General features: G+C 47.2%; 1 protein-coding gene across 2 annotated transcripts in view; it reads left to right on the forward strand.

Moving 5' to 3' along the window:
- Positions 1–21,398, forward strand: part of lrp12 (low density lipoprotein receptor-related protein 12) — a 59,215-nt gene extending 37,817 nt beyond the window's left edge. For both annotated transcript variants that reach the window (XM_085993397.1, XM_085993398.1), the window contains 2 exons: positions 10,437–10,569; positions 20,072–21,398. In XM_085993397.1, coding sequence (XP_085849523.1) covers positions 10,437–10,569; positions 20,072–20,944 — 1,006 coding nt within the window. In that variant the 3' untranslated portion in view covers positions 20,945–21,398. The remainder of the gene's footprint in view (positions 1–10,436; positions 10,570–20,071) is intronic.
- The last annotated feature ends 397 nt before the right edge of the window (positions 21,399–21,795 follow it).

Here is a 21,795-nt window from a genome sequence, read left to right on the forward strand (position 1 = left end):
CTTTTAGTGGAATTGTTATCCAGTTGAAGGCTGGTATATTTGCACAAGAAATGGAAGAGGGGGAAAAATGTGAAAGGAAGTCACTCTGGGATCCATATAGACCAGAATTGTTAAGTAATTTGTCCCTGGGCTTCTACTTATCTCAGCCAGTGGTGATGTTTGATGTGCAGGGAAAACAAAGCGGGGGTGGGAGGAGCATGGCTTTTTGATTGAATGAGAAATCAGGCAAGAATGTCAAAAGACTTGCTGGATTAACAAGTATTTTCATGCAAAACCCTTCAAGCATACTATTACCATTATAATACCTGTGTTACAAGCCTAACTTTGCAGCGTCAGTGTTTAGAGCATCAGTTGGCACTGAGTCAACACTGCAGCTTGCAAATAATGGGAAGAAGCTGTGTGATGGAAATAGTAACACAAATATTGATCTCGGGTATACTGATTCATACTTTACTTTTCCATTTCCTACATAATGTATGGGAGCTGGGTTGTAATCCTACATGAAAATACTAAAATACCTCAGAATCATAGAATGGTTACAGCACAGAAGAAGGCCATTCGGCCCATCAAGCCCGTGCCAGCTCTCTGCAAGAGCACTTCAACTAGTCCCACTCCCCTGCCCTTTCCCCGTAGCCCTGCAAATTTTTTCCTTCAGGTACTTATCCAATTCCCCTTTGAAAGCCATGATTGAATCTGCCTCCACCACCCTTTCAGGCAGTGCATTCCAGATCCTAACCACTCGCTGCGTAAAAAAGTTTTTCCTCATGTCGCCTTTGGTTATTCTGCCAATCAACTTAAATCTGTGTCCTCTGGTTCTTGACGCTTGTGCCAATGGGAACATTTTCTCTCTATCTACTCTGTCCAGACCCCTCATGATTTTGAAAAGCTCTGTCAAATCTCCCCTCAATCTTCTCTGCTCCAAGGAGAACAACCCCAGCTTCTCCAGTCTATCCACGTAACTGAAGTCCCTCATCCCTGGAAGCATTCTCAGAAATCTCTTCCACACTCTAAGGCCTTCACGTCCTTCCTAAAGTGCAGTGCCTAGAATTGGACACAATACTCCAGTTGAGGCCGAACCAGTGTTTTATAAAGGTTCGTCATAACTTACTTGCTTTTGTACTCTATACCTCATGGAAAAAGACAAAGACGGCCCGGAAATAAGGGTTCTAAATTGGGGGAAGGCCGATTTTAATATGATAAGGCAGGATCTGGCCAAAGTGGACTGGGAGCAGCTACTTATAGGAAAATCCACATCAAAGCAGTGGGAGACTTTCAGAAGGGAAATAGAGAGAGTACAACGCCAACATGTTCCTGTAAAGGTCAAGAGTGGGACCAACAAGCAAAGGGAACCTTGGATGACAAGGGATATACAAAAATGCATTAGGAAAAAAAAGGGGGGCTTTTGGCAGTTACAAAAGACTAAAGACGGAGGAAGCCCTAGAGGAGTATAAAAAGTGCAGGGGCATACTTAATAAAGAAATTAGGAGAGCGAGGAGGGGCCATGAAATAACACTGGCGAGCAAAATAAAGGAAAATCCTAAGATGTTTTATAAGTATATTAAGGGCAAGAGGATAACCAGGGAAAGGATAGGGCCTATTAGGGACCAAAGTGGCAATCTGTGTGTAGAGCCAGATGATGTAGGCGGGGTTTTAAATGAATTTTTTGCATCTGTGTTCACTATGGAGAAAGACGATGTAGACATAGAAATCGGGCAAGGGGACTGTGATATACTTGAACATATTAGCATCGAGAGGGAGGAGGTACTAGCGGTTTTAGCAGGCCAAAAGGTGGATAAATCCCCAGGCCCGGACGAGATGTATCCCAGGCTGCTGTGTGAGGCAAAGGAGGAGATTGCAGGGGCTCTGACACAAATTTTCAGAACCTCTCTGGCCACAGGGGATGTACCAGAGGACTGGAGAACAGCTAACGTAGCACCATTATTCAAGAAGGGTAGCAGGGATAAACCAGGGAATTACAGGCCAGTGAGCCTAACATCTGGTAGGGAAATTATTGGAAAAGATTCTGAGGGACAAAATTAGTCTCCACTTGGAGAGGCAAGGATTAATCGGGGATAGTCAGCATGGCTTTGTCAAGGGTAAATCATGTCTGACCAATCTGATTGAATTTTTCGAGGGGGTGACTAGGTGTGTGGATGAGGGAAATGCTGTGGATGTGGTATACATGGACTTCAGTAAGGCTTTTGACAAAGTCCCGCATAGGAGACTGGTCAAGAAGGTAAGAGCCCATGGGATCCAGGGTGCCTTGGCATGTTGGATCCTAAACTGGCTGAGTGGCAGGAGGCAGAGGGTGATGGTCGAAGGTTGCTTTTGTGACTGGAAGCCTGTGTCCAGTGGGGTACCTTTGTGATCTACATAAATGATTTGGATGAGAATGTAAAAGGTATGATCAGTAAGTTCGCAGACGACATGAAAATTGGTGGGGTGGTAAATTGCGAGGAGGAAAGCCTCAGGCTACAGGACGATATAAATGGGTTGGTCAGATGGCGGAAAAGTGGCAAATGGAATTTAACCCTGAAAAGTGCGAGGTGATGCATTTTGGACGGACAAATAAGGCAAGGGAATACACAATGAGTGGTAGGACCCTAGGAAATACAGAGGGTCAGAGGGACCTTGGTGTACATACATGTACATAGATCCCTGAAGGCAGCGGAACAGGTAGATAAGGTGGTTAAAAAGGCATATGGGATACTTGCCTTCATTAACCGAGGCATAGAATATAAGAGCAGGGAGGTTATGATGGAGCTGTACAAAACGCTGGTAAGGCCACAGCTGGAGTATTGTGTGCAGTTCTGGTCGCCTCACTATAGGAAGGATGTGATTGCTTTGGAGAGGGTGCAGAGAAGATTCACCAGGATGTTACCTGGGATGGAGCGCCTCAGCTATGAAGAAAGACTAAACAGGCTGGGGTTGTTTTCCTTGGAGCAAAGAAGGCTGAGGGGGGACCTGATTGAGGTGTACAAAATGATGAAGGGCATAGATAGGGTAGATAAAGAGGAACTTTTCCCCTTAGTAGGGGGGTCAATAACAAGGGGGCATAGATTCAAGGTAAGGGGCAGGAGGTTTAGAGGGGATTTGAGGAGGAACTTTTTCACCCAGAGGGTGGTTGGAGTCTGGAACTCACTGCCTGAAAGGGCGGTAGAGGCAGGAACCCTCACAACATTCAAGAAGCATTTGGATGAGCACTTGAAATGCCATTGCATACAAGGCTATGGACCAAATGCTGGAAAATGGGATTAGATTGGACAGGGCTTGATGGACGGCACAGACACGATGGGCCAAGTCATTAATATATATCGAGAAAAGCAGCGGTCCAAGTAGCGACCCCTGGGGAACACCACTGTGTACCATCCTCGAGTCCGAAAAACAACTGTTCACCACTACTGTCTGTTTCCTGTCACTTAGCCAGTTTTGTACTCATTGTATCCCTTTGTAGCGCCGCTGATCCCGCTCTCTCTGTGGAGCCGCTGATCCCGCGCTCTCTGTGGAGCCGCTGATCCCGCTCTCTCTGTGGAGCCGCTGATCCCGCTCTCTCTGTGGAGCCGCTGATCCCGCTCTCTCTGTGGAGCCGCTGATCCCGCTCTCTCTGTGGAGCCGCTGATCCCGCTCTCTCTGTGGAGCCGCTGATCCCGCGCTCTCTGTGGAGCCGCTGATCCCGCGCTCTCTGTGGAGCCGCTGATCCCGCGCTCTCTGTGGAGCCGCTGATCCCGCGCTCTCTGTGGAGCCGCTGATCCCGCGCTCTCTGTGGAGCCGCTGATCCCGCGCTCTCTGTGGAGCCGCTGATCCCGCGCTCTCTGTGGAGCCGCTGATCCCGCGCTCTCTGTGGAGCCGCTGATCCCGCGCTCTCTGTGGAGCCGCTGATCCCGCGCTCTCTGTGGAGCCGCTGATCCCGCGCTCTCTGTGGAGCCGCTGATCCCGCGCTCTCTGTGGAGCCGCTGATCCCGCGCTCTCTGTGGAGCCGCTGATCCCGCGCTCTCTGTGGAGCCGCTGATCCCGCGCTCTCTGTGGAGCCGCTGATCCCGCGCTCTCTGTGGAGCCGCTGATCCCGCGCTCTCTGTGGAGCCGCTGATCCCGCGCTCTCTGTGGAGCCGCTGATCCCGCGCTCTCTGTGGAGCCGCTGATCCCGCGCTCTCTGTGGAGCCGCTGATCCCGCGCTCTCTGTGGAGCCGCTGATCCCGCGCTCTCTGTGGAGCCGCTGATCCCGCGCTCTCTGTGGAGCCGCTGATCCCGCGCTCTCTGTGGAGCCGCTGATCCCGCGCTCTCTGTGGAGCCGCTGATCCCGCGCTCTCTGTGGAGCCGCTGATCCCGCGCTCTCTGTGGAGCCGCTGATCCCGCGCTCTCTGTGGAGCCGCTGATCCCGCGCTCTCTGTGGAGCCGCTGATCCCGCGCTCTCTGTGGAGCCGCTGATCCCGCGCTCTCTGTGGAGCCGCTGATCCCGCGCTCTCTGTGGAGCCGCTGATCCCGCGCTCTCTGTGGAGCCGCTGATCCCGCGCTCTCTGTGGAGCCGCTGATCCCGCGCTCTCTGTGGAGCCGCTGATCCCGCGCTCTCTGTGGAGCCGCTGATCCCGCGCTCTCTGTGGAGCCGCTGATCCCGCGCTCTCTGTGGAGCCGCTGATCCCGCGCTCTCTGTGGAGCCGCTGATCCCGCGCTCTCTGTGGAGCCGCTGATCCCGCGCTCTCTGTGGAGCCGCTGATCCCGCGCTCTCTGTGGAGCCGCTGATCCCGCGCTCTCTGTGGAGCCGCTGATCCCGCGCTCTCTGTGGAGCCGCTGATCCCGCGCTCTCTGTGGAGCCGCTGATCCCGCTCTCTTTATAGCGCAGCTGCTGATCCCGCGCTCTCTGTGGAGCCGCTGATCCCGCTCGCTCTGTAGAGCCGCTGATCCCGCTCGCTCTGTAGAGCCGCTGATCCCGCTCTCTTTATAGCGCAGCTGCTGATCCCGCGCTCTCTGTGGAGCCGCTGATCCCGCTCGCTCTGTGGAGCCGCTGATCCCGCTCGCTCTGTGGAGCCGCTGATCCCGCTCGCTCTGTGGAGCCGCTGATCCCGCTCGCTCTGTGGAGCCGCTGATCCCGCTCGCTCTGTGGAGCCGCTGATCCCGCTCGCTCTGTGGAGCCGCTGATCCCGCTCGCTCTGTGGAGCCGCTGATCCCGCTCGCTCTGTGGAGCCGCTGATCCCGCTCGCTCTGTGGAGCCGCTGATCCCGCTCGCTCCGTGGAGCCGCTGATCCCGCTCGCTCCGTGGAGCCGCTGATCCCGCTCGCTCCGTGGAGCCGCTGATCCCGCTCGCTCCGTGGAGCCGCTGATCCCGCTCGCTCCGTGGAGCCGCTGATCCCGCTCGCTCCGTGGAGCCGCTGATCCCGCTCGCTCCGTGGAGCCGCTGATCCCGCTCGCTCCGTGGAGCCGCTGATCCCGCTCGCTCCGTGGAGCCGCTGATCCCGCTCGCTCCGTGGAGCCGCTGATCCCGCTCGCTCCGTGGAGCCGCTGATCCCGCTCGCTCCGTGGAGCCGCTGATCCCGCTCGCTCCGTGGAGCCGCTGATCCCGCTCGCTCCGTGGAGCCGCTGATCCCGCTCGCTCCGTGGAGCCGCTGATCCCGCTCGCTCCGTGGAGCCGCTGATCCCGCTCGCTCCGTGGAGCCGCTGATCCCGCTCGCTCCGTGGAGCCGCTGATCCCGCTCGCTCCGTGGAGCCGCTGATCCCGCTCGCTCCGTGGAGCCGCTGATCCCGCTCGCTCCGTGGAGCCGCTGATCCCGCTCGCTCCGTGGAGCCGCTGATCCCGCTCGCTCCGTGGAGCCGCTGATCCCGCGCTCTCTGTGGAGCCGCTGATCCCGCTCGCTCTGTGGAGCCGCTGATCCCGCTCGCTCCGTGGAGCCGCTGATCCCGCTCGCTCCGTGGAGCCGCTGATCCCGCTCGCTCCGTGGAGCCGCTGATCCCGCTCGCTCCGTGGAGCCGCTGATCCCGCTCGCTCCGTGGAGCCGCTGATCCCGCTCGCTCCGTGGAGCCGCTGATCCCGCGCTCTCCGTGGAGCCGCTGATCCCGCTCGCTCTGTGGAGCCGCTGATCCCGCGCTCTCTCTGGAGCCGCTGATCCCGCTCTCTCTCTGGAGCCGCTGATCCCGCTCTCTCTCTGGAGCCGCTGATCCCGCTCTCTCTCTGGAGCCGCTGATCCCGCTCTCTCTGTGGAGCCGCTGATCCCGCTCTCTCTCTGGAGCCGCTGATCCCGCTCTCTCTCTGGAGCCGCTGATCCCGCTCTCTCTCTGGAGCCGCTGATCCCGCTCTCTCCGTGGAGCCGCTGATCCCGCTCTCTCCCTGGAGCCGCTGATCCCGCTCGCTCTGTAGAGCCGCTGATCCCGCTCTCTTTATAGCGCAGCCGCTCTCGCTCCTCTCACTGCTCCTCTTAAAAGATTTGTTATTAAATTGCTTTTCTCCTGTACCCCCTTCCTCACTTTTCAACCTGACTGACCAGGCCGTCCCTTTCCTAAAGCTGAGTTATTTCTGGTCAGAAATCTACCACTTGAAAGTGTATTCATTACTCTCGGGCACGGGTAATTTTATGGCCATAGCACTTGTGCCTGCAGATGGCAACTCTTCAATAAGAGCAGTGTCCATAATACTTTTGTATTGTAAGTCCGTAATTTATAACTTTTATTTCCATTTTTAATGTTCCTCAAAGTATAAGACGGTTGCGGTTTTAACTTTCGCACCCAGTATCAGGATCAGCGTTCAAGTACACCACAATCCAGTGGCAGAGTAAAGCTTCCTCTTTTCTACTCCCGATAACAACTCTCAATCTCAACCTTAGAGTAACAATGATTATTGGATTTTCACAATGGGCACCCTCATGTTCTCTCATTTAAGACTGTCCATTTGTGCAGAATTATGGTTGGCATTATCCTGTGGATTTGTAGTACCTCAGGAGGTTGGAATGGAGTACCAGCAAGCTTAGGAATGGAATAAAGAGGGAGGTGGATGCTTATGCTTAGTAAAGCGAGGGCTCCTTAAATCAAACTCGGGTCTTGTAAAGGCCTAAGGGTCTCTACGTCGCCTTGTAGGTGAAATTGCAACTTTTTTCAGGTAATCGCAGGTCATTTTATTCCAATGATAATTGTAATCCACTCACCTTGGAATTTGCAATATTTAAAAAATAGAATTATCAAAAGTTTTCTCCTTAGTCTCAACCTGGATGTGGAGTGTCAGGGTGACTATGTGTTGGACAGTGTCATCTTTTTATTGTATTGATCTTGGTTGTAAACAGCAACTTTGAATATTTGACGCTACACGATTGGCATGTACAGTAGAGATTTCTAGTAATTAAAATCATAATTGCTGTATTTATCAAGTGTTTATTACTTCCGATTACTGTCAATTGGCTACATGGATTGTATTTACTGTGCCAGAAATCATACAGCTTGCAAATTAATAGTTGTGATAGTGTGCCTGAGGAGTACCTCAGGACAGTGTCCTAGGCCCAACCATCTTCAGCTGCTTCATCAACGACCTTTCCTCCATCATAAGGTCAGAAGTGGGGATGTTCGCTGATGACTGCACAGTGCACAGCGCCATTTGCAACTCCTCAGATAATGAAGCAGTCCATCCCCACATGCTGCAAGACCTGGATGACATTCAGGCTTGGGCTGATAAGTGGCAGGTAACATTCGCGCCACACAAGTGCCAGGCAATGACCATCTCCAATAAGCGAGCATCTGACCACCGCCCCTCGACATTCAACGGCATTACCCTCGCCGAATCCCCCACCATCAATATCCTGGGGGGTCACCATTGACCAGAAACTTAACTGGACCAGTCACATAAATACTGCGGCTACAAGAGCAGGTCAGAGGCTGGGTATTCTGCGGCGAGTGTCTCAGCTCCTGCCACCACCCCCCCCCCCCCCCCCCCCCCCGCCAAAAGCCTTTCCACCATCTATAAGGCACAAGTGAGGAGTGTGATGGAATACTCTCCAGTTGCCTGGAAGAGTGCAGCTCCAACAACACTCGAGAAGCTCGACACCATCCAGGACAAAGCAACCCACTTGATTGGCATCTCATCCACCACCTTAAATATTCACTCCCTCCACCACCAGCGTACCATGGCTGCAGTGTGTACCATCTACAAGATGCACTGCAGCAACTCCCAAACCCGCGACCTCTTCCATCGAGAAGGACAAGGGCAGCAGGCGCAAAGGAACACCACCACCTGCAAGTTCCCCTCCAAGTCACACACCATCCTGACATATCGCCGTTCCTTCATCGTCGCTGGGTCAAAATCCTGGAACTCCCTCCCTAACAGCACTGTGTGAGTACCTTCACCACACGGATTGCAGCGGTTCAAGAAGGCGGCTCACCACCACCATCTCAAGGGCAATTAGAGATGGGCAATAAATGCCGGCCTTGCCAGTGATGCCCACATCCTGGGAATGAATTTTTTAAAAGCCCTGACAAAATCTCCCAACACTTCACACAATGAAGTGCAGTGACTTGTGTCTGTTTTTGCAACAGAGCAATTTGGGCAGAAAATGTTGAGTGATATGGTTGGTGATTAACAAAGCTAGAAAATAACTCTGTCAAAGGAGATAAATAGGAAGAGCAACATTGACAGACTTGACACTTATCACATAGAGGACAATCACACACAATGTTATACATTTTTCGATCAAAAATATGAATTGAAATAAGCAGTACAATAAGGTCTCAATCCACACAATTCTTCCTTTATTCCTGTAATTAAGTGTCTACACTTCTAAATGTAGCTCACTATGTGAAGTGCTTCAAGAAATGTCAGCACAAGGTGCCACATGTATGCAAGTACCTTAATTTAAACAAGGTCATTATCTTCAAAATAAAAGTGGGGGATCTGTTTTCTGAAAGCAGTTGTTTAATTTCCAGCTGTTTCATTTATTTGAAGACGGAGAAAGCTGTAAGCCCAGTGGAAAAATATAGAGATACTGGGGCAACAATTATCAGCTTGTGTATAAAATTAATTAGTTTCAGTAATCCAAGGTCCTTTTCAAGGCGAAGGAAAGTCTACATAAGAGCAGTAAAGCATAAGAGAAGGCCATGCAGCCCACTTAAGATTTTCCCATTACTACCCTTGCTCTTCCAACCTAGCATCCAGCTACATTTTAATGACCCTTATCTCTGGTACCTTACCCGCCAGATTATTCTAAACATTTATCATTTTAGCAAAAACATTCTTTGCAAATTATATTTGTTTTTAAATTACTTTTTACTAACTTTTTAGTTTACCTTATTAATATTTTATACCTCTCTTGTCTAAACTGTAGAGCTTGAATTTCTCTAATGCAGTCAAATAGATAAAAATAATTAGTAAAATATATATCCTTTTTTATTTTTAACTTGTTTTATGGATGAGCAAATGCTTTTTTTTAAAAAAAACAAAATAGATCGTTCATGATATTTATATTAATATATAAATAAATTTCAAAGAGACGGCTGAAACACAATGGGCCGAATGGCCAGCCTCCTCCTGTGCTGTACGATTCTCTATGCTTTTTCTGAGATTGAGGGGTAATTCACTCGCAGGGATCAGCGGTCAGTGTTCTCACTCTGTCTCCAACCTGTACTCCCTTGAAGAGTGGCCTCCTGGGAATCTAGATTTATTTTTTCATCCTTTTTCTCATCCCCCCCGTATATTAATGAATGGATCTTAATGAAGTGTTTGCCAGTCATAAGCTGCACATTTTCTACCCTCTCAAGAGGGTTTCCTACTTGGCATCAAATAGCAAAATTGGTATGAAGTGGTACGTGGGAGGAAACCTGCTTGCACCTATGGATTTTGAGAAAATTATGTGACGCAAGTATCCATTCAGTCCTGTCTATGCCTCACATTTAAGATGTGCCAGAGTGCCCCACCTCCTCCTCTCACCACCTTCCTTCCCGCTACATTCCTCACCAACAGTGCATTGGTAATCAAACTATGAACAGGAAGTAGACCTTTTTGCCTATTAACTTAAAAGTCAATGGCCTCTAGAAGACATCCATTGATAAACACGCGATTAAGGCTTCCGATGCTCATTGTTTTACAATGCTCTGTGCAAATTTGTGCCAGATATTTTTGAAGAAATAGAAGTTGTTGGTGCACAATTTGTAAAGCCCTCATGGTACCCTTTAGAGTGAAAGATGGTAATTCTGTTTGGAAATTATTTTGGCAGTGCTGGAGAATCTATACCACTTCATGAATCTAAAGGAACAGTACAGTGCACGAAGAACTGAGAAGTGCTGTTGTATTAGCAGTTGAGTGCTTAATCAGCAAAATAATTCTCCGGTTTAGTTTGATGTATTTAAATGAAATCTCTCCAAACCAGTAACTTGTCTCATTTGATCTGTTTTGAGGAAATGGATCAATATCAATAAGTGCTACGGTGTTTACCAGTATCAGGAGATCTCAGTTGTTTTTTTTTGTTTATAAGGTCTTTTGAAACCCATTTGTCAAGAGTTGAAGCTGAACTGCTGCGAAGAGAGGCTCCTCCGTCTTATGGCCAGTTAATTGCGCAAGGCTTAATTCCCCCAGTGGAGGATTTCCCTGTTTGCTCATCAAACCAGGTAATGGCTTACAGTTTCTTGATTTTCATAGTACTTGACACATTACTACTGCAAGCTGCGTTATTTCAGATATCTTTTTGTACAGGTAAGATTCTGAGGCTGTAACTGCCTTCCTCGGTACGATTCCAATTAAATAAATCATGATCTTGCCTGTAAACCTGGTGAGACCGTTCAGGGTCTGTTGGAGTACAAACCCATGATCATAATCAGCTGTGTAATTGAACTGAACTGGAATTGACTGTGCCGACCCTTTCTCTGGAACCATATTCACCTAACCATCAGCTGCAGTATTGTTTTCATTAGCTTTTTTCTGCTGGTTGATCTATGGTGTTGCATACCAGTTGTCAGGACCAAGTGTAGAGATCCGGTCAAACAGGATTAGAGGTCGGGATAATTGGACCAAGGGAGAGGGGAGGAGGATGTCCGGTCCAAGAAAATTATCAAGGAGGGGATTCAGTTACATGAGGGGTGGGGGTGTAGCACTGGCATAGTAATTACTCAGTGACTGGGTGGTGCATGGTTCTGCTAGCACACTATAGTCCCTCATTTGGGAGAGAGGAAGATGCCACCAGCACGATGAAGTTACTCAGTGGGTGGGGAGCGGGAATCATTGGCACACCAAGATCATTCTGCGAGAGGCACAACTCTGATGGCCCAAGGGCCTAGGCAACTGAAGGCATGGCTGCCAGTGGTGAGGGTGGGGGCAGGTGGACTGGCTGGTGGATTGATCACAATGGTTGGGGGGCTGGGAGAAAGGGGGACAAATGCTGCTCAGTTTGGAACGGAGGGGGGGGTGGGGAAGGGAAATACACCTAATCTGTGGTGATGGAGGAGGATTGCAAAGTTCCTGGGGTGGGAATCGGTGCCAACATGCTTGTCAATGGTGACCAGGGGCAAGAATCCAAACTGTTTCTCGGCGGGAAGTTACAGAGTGCAAGTGGATCGGCGGGGTGGGGAATGCCAGAGTTAATTCCAGTTCTATTCAAATACACAAACAGCTATTTATTGGACATGAGGAAAAGATCACAATGCTGTCCTTTGGAGGAGGCTTAAGAATGGGGAATGAGTAGAATTCTGAGGGCACATGTTTTTTTTTGTTTATGGGATGTGGGCGTCGCTGGCAAGGCCAGCATTTATTGCCCATCCCTAATTGCCCTTGAGAAGGTGGTGGTGAGTCGCCTTCTTGAACCGCTGCAGTCCGTGTGGTGAAGGTACTCCCATAGTGCTGTTAGGGAGGGAGTTCCAGGATTTTGACCCAGTGACGATGAAGGATCGGCGATATACTTCTAAGTCAGTCAGGATGGTGTGTGACTTGGAGGTGGTGGTGTTCCCATGCGCCTGCTGCCCTTGTCCTTCTAGGTGGAAGAGGTCGCGGGTTTGGGAGGTGCTGCCGAAGAAGCATTGGTGAGTTGCCGCAGTGCAACTCGCCAATGGTACACACTGCAGCCACAGTACGCCGGTGATGGAGGGAGTGAATGTTTAAGGTGGTGGATGGGGTGCCAATCAAGCGGGCTGCTTTGTCCTGGATGGTGTCGAGCTTCTTGAGTGTTATTGGAGCTGTTATGTGGAGAGACTAGAGTAGCTGAGGTTGTTTCCCTTAGAGCAGGGAAGGTTAAGGGGAGATTTAATAGAGGCATCAGTAAATAAGAAGAAACTGTTTCCACTGGCAGAAGGGTCGGTAACCAGAGGCCACAGATTGAAGGTAATTGGCAAAAGCGCCAGAGGTGAGATGAGACTTTTTTTTATGAAGCGAGTTATTATGATCTGGAAAGCACTGCCTGAAAGGGTGGTGGAAGCAGATTCAGTAGTAACTTTCAAAAGGGAATTGGATAAATACTTGAAGGGGAGAAAATTGGAGTGCTATGGGGAAAGAGTAGGACTAATTGGATAGCTCTTTCAAAGAGCCAGCACAAGCACGACGGGCTGAATGGCCTCCTGTGCTGTAAGATTCTATTATTCTATGATACAGTGGACAGAGTCTTCAACTGCAGGTAGACTCGGCCATTTTTGGTATTAACAATGATCTGCATTCTAGGTGCTGTTGATTGATCATCTACACTTGTGGGACATTTAACGGTGAAAACTCCTATCACCGAGCCACTCACTACGGTTAAATGTTGACGGTTTGGTTCGGAGTTTTCCCACTGAGGTGGTATGATGTAGGCATTTTCAAGACGTTTTGAAATGGAATGTTGCACACCACTCAGTATGTTAGAGAGTTTTCTTTTCAGATGTTGTGATTAGCGAGTGCAGAAAGATCCAACTTTTAAGAAGTAATGGCGATCAATTCTTGTATTGAATTAAATGTAATGGATCAAAATGTCAACTAGAGCTGTTAATTATTCAGAATGGTGTGCCAAACTGAGAAATAGTGTCTCTTTTAGCTCAATTTACGCAAGAGTAGGATTTGCTGCCTTGGATGTTTTACACTAAAAAATTCACACATGGCTAGATTGTTGGTCATAGAGTCATAACGGCACAGAAGGAGGTCATTCGGCCTATCGAGTCCGTGCCGGCTCTCTGTAGAGCAATCCAGTCAGTCCCATTCCCCGCAGCCCTGCAAGCCTATCCAAACCCGTCATAATCTTGTACACCTCTATCAAATCACCCCTCAACCTCCTTTGCTCTAATGAAAACAAGTCCAGCTTCTCCAACCTGTCCTTGTAGCTAAGATCCCCCATCACTGGAACCATTCTGGTAAATATGCACACTCACAAGTGACTTCACATCCTTCCTAAAGTGTGGAGACCAGAACTGGATGCAATACTCCAGTTGTGGCCTAACCAGCGCTTTATAAAGGTTCAGCATAACTTCTCTACTTTTGTACTTAATACCTCTATTTATGAAGCCCAAGATCCCATATGCTTTGCAACCCATTCTCTCGATGTCCTGCCACCTTCAGGGACCTATGCACATTAACTCCCAGGTCCCTCTGCCCCTGCACACTCTTTAACACTGTGCCATTAAGTGTATATTGCCTCTCCCTGTTCCTTCTGCCAAAATGCATCACCTCACACTTCTCTGCATTAAATTCCATCTGCCACTTGTCTGCCTATTCTGCTAGCCTTTCTGTGTCCTGTTGCAGTCGATTGATATCATCCTCACTTTGCCACACCCCCAAGTTTGGTGTCATCGACAAATTTAGAAATTCTACTCTATTCCAATATCCAGGTCATTAAAAAAAGCAGTGGCCCCAGCACTGATCTTTAGGAAACACCACTGTCTACCATCCTCCAGTCTGAAAAACAGCCATTTCCCACAACTCGCTGTTTTCTGTCCTTAAGCCATTTCCTTGTCCAAGCTGCCACTGACCCACCTATTCCATGAGCCTCAATTTTGTCAACCAACCTTCTATGTGGTACTTTGTCAAACACCTTCCTAAAATCCATGTAGACAACATCCATTGCATTCCCTTCATCAACCCTCCCTGTTACTTCATCAAAAAATTCAATTAGATTAGTCAAACACGATCTGCCTTTCACAAATCCGTGTTGGCTCGCCTTAATTAGCTTAAACCTCTCCAAGTGCCTGTTAATTTTTTTTTTGATTATTGTTTCTAAAACGTTACCCACCACTGATGTTAAATTGACCGGCCTGTAGTTACTAGGATTGTCCTTACACCCTTTCTTGAACAATGGTGTCACATTCCCTGGACTCTGGAGAGGTCCCAGCGGATTGGAAAACCGCTAATGTAACACCCCTATTTAAGAAAGGAGGGAGACAGAAAGCAGGAAACTATAGACCAGTTAGCCGAACATCTGTTATTGGGAAAATGCTGGAGTCCTTCATTAAGGAAGCAGTAGCAGGGCATTTAGAAAAACATACTGCAGTCAAACAGAGTCAGCATGGTTTTAGGAAAGGGAAATCATGTTTAACAAATTTGCTGGAGTTCTTTGAGAATGTAACAAGCAGGGTGGACAAGGGTGAGCCAGTGGATGTGGTGTTTGGATTTCCAGAAGGCATTCGATAAGGTGCCACATAAAAGGTTACTGCATAAGATGAGAGCTCACGGAGTTGGGGGTAATATATTAGCATGGATAGAGAATTGGCTAACTAACAGAAAGCAGAGAGTCAGGATAAATGGGTCATTTTCTGGTTGGCAAACGGTAACTAGTGGGGTGCCACAAGGATCGGTGCTGGGGCCCTAACTCTTTACAATCTGCATTAATGACTTGGACGAAGGGATCAAGTGTAATGTAGCCAAGTTTGCGGATGATACAAAGATGGGTGGGAAAGCAAGTTGTGCAGAGGACTCAAAGAATCTGCAAAGGGATATGGACAGGCTAAGTGAGTGGGCAAACATTTGGCAGATGGAATATAATGTGGGAAAGTGAAAGGTTATCCACTTTGGCAGGAAAAATAAAAAAGCAAATTATTATTTAAATGGAGAGAGATTACAAAATGCTACAGTTCAGAGGGTCCTGAGGGTCCTTGTGCATGAAACACAAAAAGTTAGCATGCAGGTACAGCAAGTAATCAAAAAGGCAAATGGAATGTTGGCCTTTATTTCAAGGGGGTTGGAGAGTATAAAAGCAGGGATGTCCTGCTACAACTGTACAAGGTATTGGTGAGACCACACCTTGAGTACTGCGTACAGTTTTGGTCTCCTTATTTAAGGAAGGATATATTTGCATTGGAGGCAGTTCAGAGACGATTCACTAGTTTAATTCCAGAGATGAGGGGTTTGACTTATGAGGAAAGGTTGAACAGGCTGGGCCTATACTCATTGGAATTTAGAAGAATGAGAGGTGATCTTATCGAAACATGTAAGATACTGAGAGGGCTCGACAGGGTAGTTGCAGAGAGGATGTTTCCTCTCATGGGGAAATCTAGAACTCGGGGGCACGGTCTCAGAATAAAGGGTCGCCCTTTTAGAACTGAGATGAGGAGGAACTTCTTCTCTGAGGGTTGTAAATTTGTGGAATTCTCTGCCCCAGAGAGCTGTGGAGGCTGGGTCATTAAATACATTTAAAGTGGCGATAGACACATTTTTGCAAGATAAGGGAGTGAAGGGTTATGGGGAGCGGGCTGGGAAGTGGCTTTGAGCCCTAAATCAGCCATGATCTTATTGAATGGCGGAGCAGGCTCGAGGGGCCAAGTGGCCTATTCCTGCTCCTATTAGCCACTTTCCAATCCTCAGGCACCTCCCCCGCACCTAGGGAAGATTGGAAAATTATGGCATGCCCTTCTGCTATCTCCTCCCCCAATTCCCTTAGCAATCTGGGATGCAAGCCATCTGGACCAGGCGACATACCCAGTCTTTCTAGTACATCCTGTCTATCAATTTTCACCCCATCCATTGCTTCTACCTTTTCCACTTCTACTGATATTTTGTCAGCATCCACCTCCTTAGTAAACACCGATACAAAGTACTCATTGAGTATCCTAGCCTTGCCCTGCGCCTCTAAGCATATATCACCTACTTTGTCTCTAATAGGCCCCACCCCGTCTCTTACTATCCGCTTACTGTTTACATGCCGGTAGAAGATTTTTGGGTTCCCTTTTATGTTAATCGCCATTCTACTCTCATAATCTCTTTAATCTTATTTTCATCATCACTTTCCCTCTCAACTTACTGTATTTGGTCTGGTTCTCCCTTGAAGAATTCACCTGACATTCATCATACACCCTCTTTTTTTGTTTCATCATCTTCTCAATCTCCCTCGTCATCCAAAGAGCCCTTGCTTTGGTGCCCTTGCCCTTCCCTCTTGTTGGAATGTACCTAGCCTGTAGTTAGAACATCTCCTCCTTGAAGTTCACCCATTGTTCCGTTACAGTTTTTCCTGTCAGTCTTTGGTTCCATTTTATCCTGGCTCGATCCTTTCGCATCCCATTGAAGTTAGCCCTATTCCAGTTTAGAAGTTCCACTCTAGATTGTTCCTTGCTCCTCGCCATTGCTAACCTAAATCTTATGATACGCTGATCACTCGTACCCAAGTGTTCTCCCACAGACACTTGGTCGACCTGGCCCACCTCATTCCCCAGCACCAGATCCAGCAATGCCTTCTTCCTAGTTGGGCCAAGAACATACTTGTCAAGGAAACTCTCCTGAATACAGTTCAGAAATTCCTGCCCCTCCTTTCCCTTTACCCTAGCATTATCCCAATCGATATTTGGGTAATTAAAGTCCCCCAATATCACCACTCTATAGCTCTTGCATATCTCTGCGATTTCCCGGCAGATTTGCTCCTCTACCTCCCTATCATTATTTGGAGGCCTATAGAATACCCACAATAGCGTAATCATACCCTTTTTGCTCCTCGCCTCTAACCAAATGGATTCTGTCCTTGTCCCCTCAAGAACATCCTCCCTTTCCAACACTACAATGTCTTCCTTAATCAGCACTGTCACCCCACCTCCCTTTTTTCCTTCCCTATCTTTTCTGAACACCTTGTACCCTTGAATTTTATGTGCCCAGTCCTCACCGTTTTTAAGACACGTTTCCATTATTGCCACATCATATTGCCACACAGCTAATTGTGCTTGTAGCTCACCAACCTTATTCACCACACTTTGTGCGTTTACGTACATGCATTCTAAACCCATTTTTGTTAGTCTGCTCCTATCTAATATGGTACTACTTCCGTCTCCAGCACTACCTTCCTCTCCAATACCATCCAACACACTCACTCTTCCATGCACCCCATTCCTCCCCTCCACTCCTACATGCTGGTACCCACCCCCCTGCCAAGCTAGTTTAAACCCTCCCCAACAGCACTAGAAAACCTCCCCGTGAGAATATTGGTCCTGGCTCTGTTGAGGGAGGTGTAACCCATCTGGCTTGTACAGGTTCCACTTTCCCCAGAAATGGTCCCAATGCCTCAGGAATCTAAAGCCCTCCCTCCTGCACCATCTCTCCAGCCACGCATTCATCTGTTTTATCCTCCTATTCCTGTACTTACTAGCACGTGGGACCGAGAGTAATCCAGAGATTACTACCTTGAGGTTCTGCTTTTTAATCTCTTTCCTAGCTCATTGCTGTACTACTAATGCACTGAGCCACAAAGGGGAAAGATGCGGGTTTGTATAACCCATACGGTGAATTACCAAGCTCAGCTGCCTAAGGCCTGACCAAGATGTTGAATGTGTGTCTCCACATCACCTATGTACACCTCCCTGGAATCTATTAGAAAGAAGCACTAGCGGGGGTCCGAGCTAAGCTGGCCAATGTGGCTGGATTTTCCTCCCAACGGAGAAGGATTTCCAATGTTGGGATCCTTTCACATGCTGGGCAGGATCTCGACCACTCAAAAAGCCTGTCACTGTGACAGAGCACACGTGCAGGACACCCACTGCAGCAGAACATCTGCTGCAGTACCAAAAGAAAGAAGTTAAAGGGGCAAACGTGCCACAAAGTGATTTTTTTTATTTTTATTTAAAAGGGTTCTCAATGAGTCCAGGCTGCCAAGGGCAGGTAAAGAACCTGAAGGAAAAAGAGACTTGCTTATATAGCGCCTTTCACGACCTCAGGACTTCCCAAAGTGCTTTACAGCCAATGAAGTACTATTTGAAGTGTAGTCACTGTTGTAATGTGGGAAACACGGCAGCCAATTTGCACACAGCAAGCTCCCACAAACAGTAATGTGATAATGACCAGATAATCTGTTTCTATGATGTTGATTGAGGGATAAATATTGGCCAGGATACCAGGGATAACGCCACTGCTCTTCTTTGAAACAGTGCCATGGGATCTTTTATGTCCACCAGAGAGGGCAGACGGGGCCGATAGATGGCACCTCTGACAGTGCAGCACTCCCTCTGTACTGCACTGGAGTGTCAGCCTAGATTTTTGTACTGCAGTCTCTGCAGTGGGACTTGAACCCACAACCTTTGGACTAAGGCGAGGGTGCTACCAACTGAGCCATGGCTGACACGGCTCCTGGAAGAGAGGGAGAAGTGCCCTCTACTTGGAAACCTTCCCTCCTTTACACTGCTCTCCCAGGGCTTACTGCCACCTCTCCTGGGGATTCCTGGGGTCAGCCGCAGTAGAGGCATGGAAATTGGGTGGGTTCCTGGGCCCTGCTTCCTTCACCATTTAAATGCACCAGGGTGGACAAGATCTCGGAGGTTGAGGTGGGAAAGAAATTTACTGCTGCTCTGGTAGGGATGGGAATGTGACGGTGGGGCTCCCCACCTGATTTCCCGTGATTTTCTAGCACTGTATCGCCTGCTTTTGCATGATATAGCAGAGAAACATCCAGCAGAGTGTGCCAGGCAACTGGATCAAAAAAAGGAAAGAAAAATCAGAAAATATTTTTAAAAGACTAAGCCATACACAGAAAGTAAAAATGTATATAACGAGAATTTTGTTTAAAATACCATGCTGCTCAGCTACAGCAAATGAACAGTTGGGATAGTTCAGAAAATGTAAACCTTTTTAAAATAAAAAAAATAAAATGCCGCTTGCAAATTTCAGCTACTTCCAACATTACAAATAGGGAATAAACAGCAATTACAATTATATAGATTTGTCAGATCAGTTTTGAAGCTACTCAAATTAGTTTCAACAGTCACAGTAGATTACTATAATGTAGGAGCTCCCAATACAGCACACGTTTCTTTTTGATATGTAGTTATTTCTAAGTGTTTTTCTTTTTCCCTGTTGATTATAGATACTGTAATTATGATATTGGTTAAAACTCCTGTGGTGTTGCATCATGTTTGTTCTTTCATTCACAATGTCTCAATGGTGTAAAATTTCATTTATCAAAGTGAAACATGAAGATAGCAGTGTAGTATAAGGTAATGCCATCTGCAGTGCAGCTGTTTAAACATAAATAAAGAGGTTTGTTCATTGTAGAGGACAGCCATTTAATAGCTGTTTTGTGAAGGTTTGATTGTTGAGGTAAAGTGAACAATCGAGGAAATTGCTCGGGAGATTTGAAAATTGGACCCGAGTAGTCATCCTTATACATTTTCAGCCTTTAGATGCATGTATGTGAGTTTTGCCTGTTATCCTCCCAGAGACTTGCTGTTTCCTGCTGCACCATCCTCCGCATGTTCTCTGATGGAAACCTATAATTAGTTTAAAACTGCAATTTATTTAGTGACTTTTTTTTGCCTATATTTCTTTTGAAGACTTCAGTTTATAAAGTAACACCAACTCGATTGATTAAAGAAAAACAATGAATACTGTAAATCTGCATGCAGGGGAGGCAGAAAGTGCTGGAAGTATACAACAGCCCAATCAGCATCTCGTATAAAAAAAAAAATAATAAAGTTTCAGGAGGGACCCTTCATCAGAACTGTTTTCACAAATGCTTTTTCATATAATCTAATATTCTTCCTTCACCCAACAGCACCAAAATAAATTAACTGCTTTTTGGTACATTAGTGTTTGCAAAATGGCTGCCCTACTTATCTACATATGTCGCTGCTTTTCATTGCAATTTTTGTTTTGAGAAGTTCCTTGAGGATTCTGAGGTGTGCGATGAGGAGCTATATAAATTAAAGTCTTTATAAGGTTTGCTGCTGAACCTAATGTTGTTCAATTGCATTTTAGGCATCTATTTTGGAAAACCTCCGATTGGCTGTACGGTCACAACTTGGACTAACCTCTTTCCGATCCACTGCATCCAGTAGCCGATCTAACCTTTGGAACCGTGTCTTTAGCTTCACGAGATCCAGGAATTCAGGGTCTCTAGCACTTGTGTCAACAGATGGAGGTGATACTGCTAGCGAGCAGGATGTTACTAGGGAACCTGAAAGGAGTAGTCTGCACAGAAGTCTTCTGACACTCGAGTCTGATGACGCAGATAGAGACGGTGAGCGGAGAGATATACCAGGAGCTGTTGGTGGAGTCGCAGCCCCTCTACCTCAAAAGGCTGCACCGACTTCTGCAGTAGAAGCTGTTGTAGGAGCAACTGGAATTTCCTCTGGCTACCCCACTAGTATTGCTACTGAAGTAGTTCCCTCACAATCGGGAAGCTCAGAGCAACCAAGCATTAGTCCAGCAAGACAGCAGTTAAGCAGTGCACTGAGCAGGGTGACTCAGAGTTTGCGCTGGGTGCGGTTTTCGATTGGGAGATCCAGTTCGGCGATTCAGAACCAGAGTCCCTTGCGACAGCTCGATAATAGAGTGCATGAAAGAGATGATGGTGATGATGATGATGTTGAATTGTTAATTCCTGTTTCTGAAGCAGCGTCAGACATGGATATGAGGGACTGTTGCAGACCAGTTACTGAGCCTGGCCCCAATAGGGTGCAGGGAACTAGGCAGCACTATGTTTCAACACCTCACAGAGAACAGTCTAATAGTAGAGATGGGCCTTGTGAGTACTGTGGAATGGTACATACAGCCCAGATACCTGATGTGTGCCTAGAAGCAACACTGAAGAACGAAGCCAGTGACGATGAATCCTTGCTTGTCTGCTAGCTGTGCAATACATCGACTATTAATTTTATTTATGCTCCTGTCGGTTCGGTACAGTACATATTGTGACTTTTAAGTTCTTTCGGTACTCGAAAAAAACAACTGGATTTGTGTGACTGTCAGATACGATATTTATTACATTTTACTTTGGTTTATGGGAGTCAACTAAATGCATGGTAACATGTTCCATGGAATTTTTTTGGTTCGTGTTATGCATTCAGGATCTGAAGGTATTACATTTGTTTTAATATGTAGAATGAAAATAAATTATAACTTAAGTTTCTGCATTTACACTTTTTTTCCCTAGCTATTTCTAAAATATTGTCTTTATTTATTGCTTTTTGTCATAAATTGCATGTTTTATGATTTTTAACTATTAGGCTGTTGGTGCCCTGAAAACTGAATCTGGAACATGAAAAGTAATGTAAAAACAAATAAAAATCCACTTTTACAGTAAGGATGGTTTTTACTACTGCTACTCTTTTCTCCTCCTCCATGCATCAAAAACCCCACAAAAGCTGTGACATTTGTTCTGGTGCCTTCTATCTACAAGCTATTTTGTCTTCACATTATCAATGACTTCCTGGCAGAGTCATGCCCTTTGAAGATGGGCGTGTGAAGACATCATATGTAAACTAACATTCTGCCTAAAATGTTTCCTATAGCTGGTGCTGCCTCTTGATACTCCAGGCATGCTTGCTTAGTAACATTTGTAAATGTTCAATAAAATGTTTTTTTTAACCCATATTTTTATTTTCCTGAACGGTTTGAACTTAAGCCCAAGAATGGCAGTCGGGCCAGAATACTATTAAAAAATATAGGCTTACTCTTGCAAATGAATTTATTGGCACACT

This window comes from Somniosus microcephalus, chromosome 7 (assembly GCF_052327205.1).
Source record: "Somniosus microcephalus isolate GS21.2 chromosome 7, FLI_Smic_1.0, whole genome shotgun sequence".
Taxonomy (NCBI): domain Eukaryota; kingdom Metazoa; phylum Chordata; class Chondrichthyes; order Squaliformes; family Somniosidae; genus Somniosus; species Somniosus microcephalus.